General features: G+C 40.2%; 1 protein-coding gene across 1 annotated transcript in view; it reads right to left on the bottom strand.

Moving 5' to 3' along the window:
* tanc1a (tetratricopeptide repeat, ankyrin repeat and coiled-coil containing 1a) overlaps positions 1–14,778 on the bottom strand; it is an 88,069-nt gene that overhangs the window by 11,858 nt on the left and 61,433 nt on the right. The window contains exons 8-18 of the mRNA XM_062997703.1: positions 12,653–12,778; positions 11,884–12,171; positions 11,611–11,750; positions 10,261–10,492; positions 8,277–8,443; positions 5,892–6,499; positions 3,443–3,551; positions 3,186–3,308; positions 639–875; positions 285–470; positions 23–95 (exon numbers count right to left, since the gene is read on the bottom strand). Coding sequence (XP_062853773.1) covers positions 23–95; positions 285–470; positions 639–875; positions 3,186–3,308; positions 3,443–3,551; positions 5,892–6,499; positions 8,277–8,443; positions 10,261–10,492; positions 11,611–11,750; positions 11,884–12,171; positions 12,653–12,778 — 2,289 coding nt within the window. The remainder of the gene's footprint in view (positions 1–22; positions 96–284; positions 471–638; positions 876–3,185; positions 3,309–3,442; positions 3,552–5,891; positions 6,500–8,276; positions 8,444–10,260; positions 10,493–11,610; positions 11,751–11,883; positions 12,172–12,652; positions 12,779–14,778) is intronic.

Here is a 14,778-nt window from a genome sequence, read left to right as displayed (position 1 = left end):
TAAGCACTAGTGTGAAAAGTACCTGTCTCTCCCCATAGAGTGTCCTGGCCATTAATCTGGTCTTCTGTATTCAGTGCCAGCACATTTTTCACCACCTGAGAATGAATTTTACAAACTGTCCACATCAAAAAGCACTTGAAAAGCATCCAAAACATGAAAACAACAGACGACACTCGGAAACTTCCTCAATGCAGACTAACAATTAAGCCAAACGCTGACCCTAGCTGTACATCTAACCCTGGCTCGGCAAAGGGTCTCTACTAACAGTTTAGCTGTGCATATACCTGTAGATGTCCCATGCTTGAAGCAGCAATGAGTGCTTGCTGAAGTATTTTATTCTTGGTATCATGCTCTGGCTGTGGGAACTCAGAGCTCCAATCCTGCTCTAACAGATACTGCAGTATACCTGCATGACCTCTTAGAGCAGCATGTACTACTGCACACTGCCCACTCTTATCCGCATGATAGACCTGGTGCACAGGGAAAAGGTCAGTCAGAATTATTAATGCATGGGTGCACTTGTACTCGAAGATATTGCAGTTTTTGCAACAACTAGGACACAATGCTATTTCCACACATGCTTATTATACTAATGGGATAAGAGTTCACAATCAGTGATATTAGAAAAACTGATGGACCTTTGCCCCCTTTCTGCAGAGCAGAGTAACAACTTCCAAGTGCCCAGAGGCAGAGGCGTAACACAGAGCTGTCATGCCATTCTCAGATACACTGTCCACTGGTGCCCCGAACTCCAACAGCAGAGCCGCCATTTCCAGATGCCCCAAGTGAGACTGCACACACAGCACGGGGGAGCTGTTCAGAGCTTCAGTGCGATAACAAACACTCGCTCCACCCAGAATGAGTAGTCGGGACACCTGAGGAGACACATATAGAAACAGACAGAGGTTGGGACTTAGTCAGATCAGACATATCTTTTACATAGACATATAATATTACTTATTATAGGTGGTTTCATGGTTTTATGTATGCTTTACAAAGACCCCACTGAGAACTCCCTCATACTGACAACTTGTTTTTAAGATGACGGTAGCAAATATCTACTTCACAGTCTGAACTTTCCCATTGCATGATGATAGGGGCAACACAACAAATCTGCTTGTCTTCAAGAACCGTCCCACCACGACTATAATAGCAGTATTGCCCTCTGAAAAATCTAAACTAAAATTTATTAAATAAATGATACACGCTCCACTTTGTGGCAACATATTAGGAAGGGACATTTTCTGTTACAGCATGACTGTGCCCATGAGACTATGCCCAGTCATTTTATTAAATATCAAAATGAATTTTTGTTTGCAGGCTCTAATAAGATTTATTGCAGTAGCACAATTGTAGTTTAGCAGAAGTAATGATAGCACACATACATAGTAATACTTTGTTTCGCACACAAAATAAATAATTCAATTATTTTCATTTTGTTAATGTAACATTTGAGGTTACATTTTGGTTGGCAGTGTTTAAGCTGGCATAAATACTCAGTCACTGGAAAACAAATAAACACAGTGACTTTTTTTAATTAAAGTTCATTGTAAGCAACGAGTGTGTGTGTGTGTGTGTGTGTGTGCTTGTGTGAGAGTCCTTGTGCTCCTTCAGTAATGAAAATGGGTTCTAGCTTCAGATAAAACTAACAAAAAACATCATAAGATCCATGTTAGCCTGGCATTTGCTTATTCAATATTAATTTAATGCTAGAATGCATAAAGTCACACTTGGCAGTCATGGCCAAATAAAAGCAGACAGGCTCTTTTAATAGCTGGGCTTGCATGGTAATAGAGGCTTGATTAGACTCCTGGATAAACTCTGATCTTTTAAAAGCTAAAGAAACAGAACCTAATTTATCTATCTATACACTGCAGGAATTAATGAGCAGCTCTTTAAGCAGGCAACTGACAAGTACAAAGGCACGTACAAATCACACAAACACACACACACACAGACATACATAGTGACACTAAATTTATTATAAGAAGGAAATTGCAGGGAGAGAAGTCCAGGCTCAAGCAATTACCATTTAATAAAATGAATTAGTGAATGCAACTATGTGAGCATGTGACTTCACCTTAAATGACTCGGACAAAGTTAAAGCATTCTGTGTGAGATTTGCATGTGTTAGATTTGGTCATTGTCTGGGCACGAGTACAGTGAGATAGATCTGTAATAATCAATAACATGGGGAATGTGTAGATTAGAATTGTACTGTCGTGGATTTGAAAAAAAAAAATACAAAAGTATTTGGACATATTGGACATATTATTAAAACATTTGGACATATTATTATTGCAAACAATTTACAAGGCACATTGTAGTGCAGCTGATAGAAATAGCACTGCAAAAACAACACGAGGACCTGGGTTTAAACCTAGTTCCATGTGCGTGGAATCCTCTCACCTTTCAAAAACATGGAAAGATGGATTGGCTGCTCTAAATTGTGCCTTGGTATAACATTTACACTGACAGCACTTTTATTCAAAGTGACTTACATTTGTGACCAAAAACAATTGAAGCAATTGAGGGTTAAGGGCCTTGCATCAGGGGCCCAACAGTGGCAACATGGCATGTGTGGGGCTTGACCTTCGGAATACTGGTCTAGTAACTTAACCGCTGAGCTACCACTGTTACTGTGTGTGTGTGTGTGAATGTGTTTATGCATGTTGCCCTGAAACAAATTTAGGACCCTGATCTTAAAAACAAGCTGAACCACATTCAGCAGCGGTCTCTGGCTTTGCCCTGCACAGACAAGGATCTCTCCAGATTCCCTGAACCTTTTCACAATATTATGAACAGTAGATGGTGAATTATTTGCAATGTCTCATTGAGGAATATTTTTTGAACTGATTGACAATCCTCTCTTGGAGTCTGGCACAAAGTAGTGAGGCTTGCAAAAAACTAATCTTTTATCAGTTTTATACCCAATAATGATTCCCTTACCTGTTACCAATTCACCTGCTTATTGTGGAACACTGTAACGTTTTTCTATTTACAAAATACAATAAAGCTGATCAGTAAAACCATTGGAAATCCATTCTTTCTACTTTTGTCAGTTAAATAAAAATTCAAGAGAATGAACAAATCACAGATTCGTCTTTTCACTTCATTTTACACTTCCTGAAGTTTATAAATGTAATTAAGGAGATATATAAGGAGGATGTATATTTTTCACTCACCTTGACATTGGGTGTGTAAAGGTTTCTGAGTGAAGAGAGTGCGGCAGACAGACTCTCTGTACTGTTACTAATCCACATGGCCTGAAGAACACTGGAGGACAAACCTGTCTTCTTACTCAGTCCCTGCATGAATCAGAGGTAATATAATAATGCCCACAAGGTGATAAATAAAAGCAGATGTTCATGATGTGCCTGTTAATGCTAATGCTTTTGCAGAAAGCTGGTACTTTGTGTATATTACAGTGAGTGTCATTTACCTTAAATATGTGAGCTTTGAGAATGTGGTGACCAAGCTCTATGGTCTGCTGTCTATTTAGTTTACCCTCTTGTCGAGAGAGCATGAAGGCCATCAGGGCATGTCCACTCCTGTGTAACGAATTGCAAACAAATAAACTAATGTTGACAACAACAAAAACAACAAAATAATGTTGTTCCACCCTTTATGGGCCTTTTGCTACTGCAAAGTACCAAAAACTTTGCTCGCTGTGTTCTTTTCCTATTTAGCATTGGATAGTGCCTGGTTCAAGTTTTAGCATTCTAGGTGTTGTTCATATGGAGCCTTAATGATACTTGAATGTATGGGCATGGTTGTTAAATGGTTACACATACCACTGCCTACTTCACACACTACACTGGATAGAAACACTGGATAAAAAAATGTTTGTTTGCTGTTGCTGTGTTTTTGCTGGCACTTACACGTATAGAGTGTTTTTAAGCTATTTGTTAGTAAACCTTCGGTCAATACTAACCTTATTTTAGCTTGTAACTAAACAGAGGATCAGAGAGAAGACATTTTGATAAGATTGCTCAGGGATTACAGTAACATGCCCAACTGCCATGCCATTAATGAGTGGGACCCAATGCCCACCAACCTCCTATGAAAGGGACCCAGGGTAGCTTTCCTTTTTTTTTTTTTGTCCTTGATCCCAGAGTGCACTACAAACAACACTTCACCTTCTAGTGTGAACCCAGAGTAGGAGAAAACATTCCTTTAAGCAGATGACCGTGTTGTCTTTGCCCTGAGACTATATGACTGATGTTTGCTTTAGCAGATGCACACTCATCAATTACTTTGTGTCACACATGCTCAGTCTGATTACATTCTGATTAAAGCTGTCTAGACTGCTTCACAGCAGAGGGTAAGTGAAATGTCATTCACTTTTTTCATTTCCTTGATTGCTTCTGGACACCACATCTCTTACAAGCTGTGATTAAACAGAGCTTTATTTCCTCTAAAAGGCCATGCATGGATAGTGATGTCCTTTGCCAGAGTGTCAGCCCTTGCAGTAAGTGTCCTCCCTATTTGACCTGAGTTAAGTAGGCCATGCTGAGCTTGCTGTGCACCCCTGATGCAGTAGAGAGAAAGAGAGACAATACTTCTGCGGCTTCAATATGCCCAAACTGTCTATGTTCTGGCCTCTGGCTAATTGAGAGTGTTGAGTAACGCTTGTGAGGGTGGGCAACTCACTGAAGAGCTCTGACAAAATGAATAGGAGGGATTCAGGTGAGTAATTTCACACCTACACAGCTATGTGTACACATACACAATGGGCACACTCCAGTTTGCTAGATGGTATGGATGGTACCAATGACCTTAAATTACTCTGAAAATTTACTCCAGTCCCTTTACCTTCTTCTGTCTCGCAATCAGCATAGCCATTTCAATGTAATACTGCCAAGATTGCTATGGCTGCATTTAAATTTGCAATGACAAAAATACGACAAGCAAATGAATACTGTGATATTTTAATGTTATGATACAAGTCAGTTTTTAAAATCCCATTCAAATAAATATATTTCTGAACTAGTTTGGTTAATTGTATTTTATTTTTGAATAAAACCCTCAGCTAAACAACCTAGCAATATCATGAAAATGTCTTTGTATATACAGTGGTACCTCAATATCCCCTAAACTCAAAATCTTTGAAACTCAACACCCTCCGTTGAGAAATTTGTACCCTTACACTCAACATTGATTTATTTAATTTTAAATTAACAATGAACAGCCGCTTTGTTCAGCGCTTCGCTTGAGCTGTGCAGTAAGACGGCATCAAAGTGCGCATATGAGATGAATCTGCATTTGTGTAAAATACCAATCAAATCCATTCTGAGAGCTTCCACATGTGTTTAGCTGGATTTATCTTCTGTTTCACTTTTAACCTTGTGTTATAGCTCGGGGTTCTGAGAAACTATAAGAATCAGCTTTGTTTTTGAGAGAGTCTAAAACGCGTATCGCTAAAAAAGCTTAACGTGACAATGTATTAAATGAACGACATAGAAACACTAAACCTCTCTTAATTATTACTGCTCATAAGTTTTCTCCACTATTGAAATTCGCTCGTTTTTGTATGGGGTGTGTTAGTGCCAATGGCATTGGTGAAGATTCCGCTAATGCCGAGGGGTACATACACATTTTGGAGCAACATATGCTGCTATCTAGGCAACATCTAGGGATGTCACTGCTTGTTTCAGCAAGACAATGTCAAGCCACATTCTGCACATTACAACAATGTGGCTTCAAAGTAAGAGAGTGCAGATGCTAGACTGGCCTGCCTGCATACCTGCCAATACCCATCTTCTTTTGTGATGCATTATGAAGCACAGTATATGGCAAGCGAGACACCGGACTGTTCAGCAAGGAAAGTGCTACATGAAGCAAAAATAGAAACATATGTAGATCCAATAAAAAGTGCCATCACTGCTCACCTAGGGTCGCACAGCAAGTCAGAGCTCTCTCCATCTGCCCTCCACACAAGCCATTCCCTAAAAGAGGGGTGGCAGAACATGCGTGTCTTGTCACGCCGTCGAATCAGGAAGCATGAAAGTGTCTCCATGCGTTGCTGAAAGTCATTCCACTCAAGTGTGCCTTTCACACTACCAGCGTTGAGTGCACGAAACAGCTGCTCATCTGTAAGTGGGTGCAGTGTGGCTAGAGCTACATTCAGTACTGGCAGCAAACGCTCGAAAGCGGCCGCTGTTGGGAACTTTAACTTGCACTGGAGTAGGAAGATCTCTGCCAGAGATACAGGAAGCACCTTATAATTGGTGCTTTTGATCACCAGGTGACCTTTTTCTAACAGGTCCAAGGTGAGCTTCAAGTAAAGATAGGAGCCCTGGCTGCGACCCACTATGTGTGAGCTAAGCTTGGAAGCAGCAGCTGGATCAGCTTTGCCGTTGATGGTAATGTTGCTAAGAATAGAGGCACAGTTCTCAATACGGTGCTGTACATAGGATTGCAGGTCAGCAGAAATGTGTTTGTTGTCGTGGACGTCATCCAGAGGGATGATGGGGAAGGGTAGCTCACTGGTAATTTCCTATAGGAAAAAAACATTTATTAAATTATGATTTAGATAGGATTTGTTAGTTAATGCTATTAATGAGTTTTATTACAATTGAAAATAAGAAAGATATACTTGAATTGACTTGAATTACTAGAATTGAAATCTCAGCCATTGTAAACCTTTATGATCAGAGTTAAGCCATCATGTTATTTAGGATGACAAAAAAAAAAATACATAGGAATATTTTGAAAATCATCTTAAGAACTGCAGGTGTTTCAGAAAAACTGTGCCAAATCAGGTATGCAGACCAGAACGATTTGCAGTAGCAACCCCTCAATATGAAAAAGCAAATACAGCATCAATTTTTTAACACTGTAGTGGTATAGTAATGACAATGACTTTTATGAGGTTAAAAACTAACATAAATAATTCAGTATTTAATAAATACATAGAATCACATAGTTTGTATTTTTAGAGGTTTGTATTTACTTATTTTTTACTTGTTTTTGTGATCTGCTCTGTCCATGGATACACAATATGCAGTATGTCCTTAGAACTAAACATAAAAATAATAATAATAGTAATAATAACAGCAACGTAAAAATACAAACTGCAAACCACACTTAATACTAAGTAATCAAAAGTCTAGGAATTTGTTTAAGCCCCAGCAAAAACAATTGAAGTTCTGAGCCTTTGTTCCCTTAAAAATCAATATGTTATTATCCTTGAAACGCCTGTGGCTCTTTAGATATCAGCAACAGCAGCATTACGGCATCAGGCGAAAGACTGCAGTATTTGGTAGGATGTTCCCTTTAAATTTTCTTTCTTCATAGATTAAAACCATGTACATATAATACAGTACTGATGAAAATGGAGGTCCAGTTTTAATAAATGTTTGATAAAAAGGTGCTTACTTTCCAAGCACATGTAGTTAATGAGTTAGTATTATTTAGTTTTCTCTTTTAGAGAGTATATAGAGTATATAGTATATAGAGAGTGCCTGTTTCGGTTATTGCTTGGTCTGCACCGTTTATTAGAGCCACTGAGCCCTAGTACAGAGGCACGCTCCGACAGACCACAGTTCAGGTAATTTAAATAACATCTAATGAAGCAGGATTAGTGTTGGCTCCAATAGAGACACAGCGCCTTCCAACCACCAGCCAGCAATCTAAAACATCAGCGGAAAAACATGAGCCAAATAATAAATCTGAAGTAACAGATAACTCCACCTACAGTAACACCAGCCAGCCCAAAGTGGTTTAAACAAAAGAAATTGCTGTACATTTTAATAGGCAAATCTGATTCATTTCTTAAATCAGTTTCGATTAATTCATTTGAAATACAAGGCAGTGCTCGGGGGCAGCAATCTATTCAATAACTCACCAATGCTGGGATCTTGGTTCGAATGTCAGTGGTGTATCGGACGGCTGGGCATCTACACAGACATGAATGGCTATGTCTGAAGGAGGGGGGTGGTGGTCAAAGTCCTGCAATGGGTTAGTGCCCTGTCCAGGGTATTCCTGTATTTAAGTATTCCAATTCTAAAAGATCAAAAGTTCCCCATTTATCCAAAAGTCTCTGTTAGGTGCTAAGTGATGAACAATAAACAGTCCCCTTACTTTCAGTCTAAATGATTGTAAGACTATGATTTGGTTTTTGGTTTATTTTTATAGGTATTTTTCTAGCAGCAAAGGCAGTTGGCTTGTTTTACTGAATGGCAGGACAACATTCGTGTTGTTGTCATCTAATTCATATTTTTGATAGAAACTGTCTCTTCTGATTAAAACGCTGCAGTGTCAGGTCAACTCACCAGCAGGTTCGGCCTCACAGTGACAACCAGTTTGAGCCACGTGGGAAACTTAGAAATAACCTTGGTGATGAAAGAAGCAACTGTATCTCCGTAGTCCGGCTTGTGGAACTCGGCTTCATTCAAACCGTCCACCAGAATTATGTAGTCGTCTTCTGCAATTTTCCTTTCTGCTTGAGCCAGAGGGGAGGGCGATGATGGGACATTAGACATTAATAGACATTTAATGTATGCAGTACATCAAAGTGAATGGTTTTTTCATTTGTATATATAATATTTGGACGGAACTGTTCATCTAACAGTGAAATAAACTAGTATGACAAACAAAACTGTCTAACCCGAGGGGTGTCCTAGGCAAAAAAAAAGAATATATTAGCAAATTTTATGGACAGCTAACTTATTTAACATGCATTAAAGCACCCTTTTCATATACTTTCACAACTGCATTAGGCTGATATATGTGTACTGAAAAGATACACAGGAGATGAGACAGACTTTCATCACTTATAAGTAAGGCCCTGCCTAATTCACGGCTATGAAAATCACGTCATGGCCTGTGAAATGAGCCGTTTCCTGTGTAACATGCAATTTGCTGTGAAATTCCAACGTTATGTTTTCTGTTTAGCAATTTAACGTTCTTCATTCAGGTGGCATTCAAGTGCCCCATGTTTACTCATTAATTTGCACTATGAGGCGGTCCTTGTGTCACAGAGCAACTTTAAAGTTTGCTAAGTTTACAAAGTAAAAATAAACTGTACATAGACAAACTATCGGTAGCTTAATACTTTACTGGCTTTTTCTGGCACAGCAGCACAGACTACAGAGAGGTGATCAAGTGTGTAGAGAGGCACACTTTTCCATTGATTATGGAATCCACAAAAGGGCAAACTGCATTTAATATGTAAACACATACAGTGTATCACAAAAGTGAGTACACCCCTCACATTTCTGCAGATATTTAAGTATATCTTTTCATGGGACAACACTGACAAAATGACACTTTGACACAATGACGCAATAGAACATCTTTGGGGCATCCTCAAGCGGAAGGTGGAGGAGCGCAAAGTCTCGAATATCCGCCAGCTCCGTGATGTCGTCATGGAGGAGTGGAAAAGCATTCCAGTGGCAACCTGTGAAGCTCTGGTAAACTCCATGCCCAGGAGAGTTAAGGCAGTTTTGGGAAATAATGGTGGCCACACAAAATATTGACACTTCAGGAACTTTCACTAAGGGGTGTACTCACTTTTGTTGCCGGTGGTTTAGACATTAATGGCTGTATATTGAGTTATTTTGAGGGAGGAATAAATTTACACTGTTATATAAGCTGCACACAGACTACTTTTCATTGTGTCAAAGTGTCATTTTGTCAGTGTTGTCCCATGAAAAGATATACTTAAATATCTGCAGAAATGTGAGGGGTGTACTCACTTTTGTGATACACTGTACATCAAACATTGTCAGCACACTACACCACAGAAAAGTCTGTTACACTAGCAGTCCTATGGCAATTCAGTTAGCAATCGGTTAGTCAAAATGCTATCGAAGTCTAAAGCAGCTAAAAACACTACTCAAGTAACTGAGTTTGGAAAACTCCCAACCAATTCTGTGGACAGAGACAAGAATTTCATCTGTAACACACAACATAATGCCTCAAAACATTGCTGGAAGATCTAATTTTATCTATTAAGGTAGGCTGTGCTGTGTATTGTAGCTTTCATTTATCCTGTCACTTAATTTATGAGTGTTATTTAATAACTGCCATGAAATGTGTCATTTTACTTTAAAAATCTGTGAAATCTGTTATTAAAAAAAAAACAAAAAACGAGGTCTGTGAAATTAAGCACATTTTCTCGTGAATTTAGTAGGGCCCTACTTCTAAGCTATACCAGCCCTGTTGGTTAAGAAGCAATGCCAGACACCTAATGTATAGTGTCTAATAGAATCCAGCTTTCTATCTTCATGTTTAGGTTGATGGTTTGTGTCTCACCCTTGCGAAGGAGGATAAGGGGCTCAAGTACCCCTCGTCGAAAGGCTGCAACTGGGTCCTGCACACAAGATCGCAGACTCAGCAGACTCTGTAACTGGTTCTCCCTCACGAGCAGCTCCCTGTAGGCGGCCAGCCTAGGAGCACGACACAGCAGTGCAGACACGCTGTGCACAAACTCCGGCACCAAGCACGTGTAGGTGTTATCAGCCTGGCAGTAATGATACGCTACAACCTGAGAAGAAAAAGAAGAAAAATAGATAGCTAGAGAGCACCTGAGGATTTTTTTCTCTCTTACTGAAGCTCTTAAGCCTCCACAAAGCTGCGGAAATACACGGCCTGTGAGAAGCGGCGGCCGCCAGATGGCTGATTAAAACGGCGTGACTAGGATGCTCAACTGAGATGAAGCCCAGATGTAGACAGCAAACATGTTCCACATACACACACAGCTAAACAGGAGCAAGGTGTCAAGATTGCATGGGAGGTGCTGCGTTTTAGTTAGCATTATATCCGAGAAATATTATTTGATGTACTTCGTTTTCTCTGTAAAACGCTTGAACTGCATGAGATTTTTGTAGAGACTTTTTGTAGAGTGTTTTGTGCTCCAAAGTCACTCGCCTAACAGTCTGTATACAAAAAGGAGCAGGTTATATAAGAAAAATATCATGATGGAAGCTACAGATGCTTATTAATTTAACATAGATAAATATTAGACAACAAAGGCAAGTTAGTTTCAGACAGCATGGCATCTGTGGTTGTTTGAAATTAGTCTAAATGTTAGTTTTACATTAACAACATTACAAAAGTATTTATAACGACTATGTATGACAATAATACTGAACCGCTTTATCCTAATTAGGTTTGTGACAGGTCCAGTTCGATCGAAAAACATTGCGTGCTAGTTCGGACCACCCTGGACAGGGTGCCAATCCATCCCAGGGCTTCAGCCATCACCCCTTTAAACATATCCAATCATGTCTATCTAGACACCCGGCCAGCCAAGAACAACGCTGAGAATCAATCCTGGATTTCAGGTAGTGGGCTGGCGGCTGAGTAACTATGAAGGGACTTGTTGTCAGCCGGTCGGGAATCTACATAGACATGATTGGCTACGGCATAAGGATGAGGGCATCTAAATGCTGGTTACAAGCCTTGATAAAAAAAAGAAGAATTGTGACAGGAAGGGCATCTGGCATGTAACAGTGCCAATTCAGGTATGCAGAACTAAAATAAATTCTGAAGGCTTTGTGGCCCAATCACAAAAAGAATTAAGTACATTTTTAAGATGAACATGTTGTATGGTGGGATGGCGTGTGACTGAGTGAGAGTACTGTAAGTGTTTTATGAGTGTACCTTGCTGGCTAGGCGCTTGACGGCTTCCTCTCTGTGTCGATGTGTGTCGGGGGTGGGGGGGCAGCTGCTGCTCCGATGGGGGCTCTGAGATGGTAAGTTTAGCTGGCTGGCATGGGAAGAGGAATCACCTCTACTTCCACCTGCAACACATACACACTTTCATAAACATTTAAATCAGTATAAAAACATTATTTTTAAACTAAATATGTTCGACATTTCGAACAGCATTAGCACACACTGATTTGAGATGCAGCTTGTGCGGGTATCACTTACACTTGGGGGATGCTCCAGGGCTGTTGGAGGCGATCTGTCTCATCCGACCTCCATGACAGCTGAGGGCAACCAGTCTAGATATGATTGCAGTTTTTCCGAAGCCCACGCTGCCCACCATAACAGCCCCGCGGCCTGGCCCCACATCAGACCCCTCACCACTCAGAAGCTCCTCTAAACGCTGGAACAGCCAGTCCCGGCCCACAAACACAGTGTCCATGCTAACGTTTGGCACCTCAAACAGCAAGGGTTTGAGCATGATGTCAACTGCCTTGTATGAGGTGAACCGAGCTAAAGGGTTAAAATACAGAACATAAAGGTTAACACATACAGGACAGGCTTATTGCTAAACAGAGCTAAGCATACTTTCCTTTCTAAATCAGTAGAAGATGAACAAGCTTTACACTCAATCTGAACAAAAATACAATTATTTTATGAATTAGAAGTTGCTAAAACTTGCTTGTCGCTGAAATGTTTTTTTAGGTTTGGTATAATTTGGTCGGTCCTTTTTGGGTCTGGAAACGCTCACACAATGTTTCCCATTTAAATTAGTAGTAATTGCTCTTTCACTTGACACCATATTGGCTTCCAAAAGCACTCATGGGAACACTCTACCTTCACATAGAAAGAGATACCTGTATAAGTTTGATATAAAGCACTCCAGTGCAGAAATACCTTTCCTTTTTTGTAGATATTAAGATATTTTTATCTGTTAGTAAGATGACTTGTAACTAACAGTGGGCAACTGGACAATGGGCAATAAAAGTGGCACCTTTTGTCTCCTGATTGCGACCGCTTGTATGTGCTCCATGCCAGGGACCCCGCAGAGAAGAGCGCATGGGTGCATTCCTTTGTTCGTCCAGATACGTCAACTCCTCTAGCTTAGTACTGCTGGTGGCTGGAGAGAGAAAACACTTACGCTAAACCTTACAATGTTTAAGTGCAGAACTGAGCTCCTTATTAAAAGTCTCTAAAATGCCAAGCACTCCATAACCTCAGCACTTCTAATGCACACTGGAGGTACTGCATGTTTTTAATACAGATGAACACAGTGAACACAGCCTGTGTGATTCCACCCACTATGCTGTTACCAGGCAGATTGGATGGTGACTAGAATGTATTTCTTTTCCCAAGGTGAAAGGATGCACATCTTGATACGTGATAAACAATCTGATGTATAAAAGGTACTTTTAAAGCAGCCAGTGGCTCAATATGACCGAATTCAGGCAATCATGCAAGATGATACTGGTACTCTCTACAAAGGCTAGGCTCTCCACAGTAAGAACTAGGGATCTGATAAAATGAAACTGATTGGATGTCACAATGTGCCAACATTCAGCAAAAAATATATTGTTAATTATAAACACTTAAAATGTTTAGCTCCAAAAACAGCTAATCTAAGCACAGCAGTGACACTGATAGGTTAGTAAGGGTAAGCCTTACTAGTGGTTAAGGCACAGGACTAGTAATCCCAAGGTTGCTGGTTCAAGCCCCACCACTGCTAGGTTTCTGCTGTTGAGCCCTTGAGAAAGGTCCTTAACCCTCAGTTGCTCAGATTGTATACTGTAATGTAAGTCGCTTTGGATAAAGGCGTCTGCTAAATGCCGAAAATGTAAATGTAAATGTAAGTTTAGGACTATTACAAGTGTGATGTGGCTGGGTTGTTAAATGCCTTACGGCCACTCCTCGAGTGGTGTAGCCCTAAAGTACACTAGCTTACTACCTCTGGGTTCCAGAATTTCCAGAATTAGAATTTCCAGTGGTGCTATTGTCTCGTCGGGCATCTACAAACAGACTTGATTGGCTATGTATGAGGGGGAAGATGGCCAATGGATGGATGTGATGGATTGGCGTCACTCCTTGGTTTACAATAGCCCATCGACCAAAATATATGACTGATCACTGGTGATGGATGATTGTACAAACCAGCAAGAAGCTAACAGCAGGGTAGCTGTCTATGCAGTGGCAGGCCAGTGTTGACCCTGAGTGAGATTTACACTGGCTGTGTTACTGGCATGGCTTTGGCCCTGTGACCCAGACAGGGCCCAGAATTGACATTACATTAACCTTTCTAAATACCTTTGGGGTGAATTGAAATGTCCATTGCCGGGTCTTATCAGCCAATGTCAGTGCCTGTCTTCAGAATTGCTCTTTTTCACTGAATAGGCAAATTCCCACCAGCATAATACAACATCTTGTGGGATATTTTCCCAATAGGGTGGAGGATGTTCTATCAAGGAGAGATAGGTCTCTAAAGAAGCAGTGACAGGTAAGTGGTGTTGTAGTTTTAGTTTCAAAGAGCTGAGGAATAAAACATTTAACGTACATGTTTTTGTGCCATATGTTTCTAACTGATTAGCAATCCCCTGGCAATGCATCGACTAAACACAAAACCAGTCAAACATTTAGTACTAGCTATCATGCACATTACTTTTTGTAGGAATGTTCTGGTGTGAGAAACACTTTGATATGTTTTATCAGTATCTAAGTAGTAGTATCTAAGATGCTTGTTTTTATTCTCCTGTGTTGTGGATTCCTAAATGGAGTAATATAGCTCACATTTCAATGCTTTTGACAATGACAGTTGCATCAGTCAAATGTTATAGTAAGTGTTCCTTTGGAATAGGCACACTCTCAGACACAGAAAAAAAGACAGCTGCTTATTTGCAAAACATATAGTGTTTTTCCACTGCACATTTAACAAATCCAGAACTACTGTATCTCAGACAGGAACCAACAAACTTGACAGCAGACTGTTATAGTATTACAGCTTGGTTATTCACCATGCAGACCTGACAGCTGCCAAACAGAAAACTTTTCACAGATACAGATTTACAAATACAGATTCAAATGCATCTACACCAGAGGTATTCAAAACGTAAGGCAATGTCAGCTCAC

This window comes from Trichomycterus rosablanca, chromosome 6 (genome assembly GCF_030014385.1).
Source record: "Trichomycterus rosablanca isolate fTriRos1 chromosome 6, fTriRos1.hap1, whole genome shotgun sequence".
Taxonomy (NCBI): Eukaryota; Metazoa; Chordata; class Actinopteri; order Siluriformes; family Trichomycteridae; genus Trichomycterus; species Trichomycterus rosablanca.
Note: the sequence above shows the minus strand (reverse complement) of the source record. Positions and strands in the feature narration are given on the sequence as shown.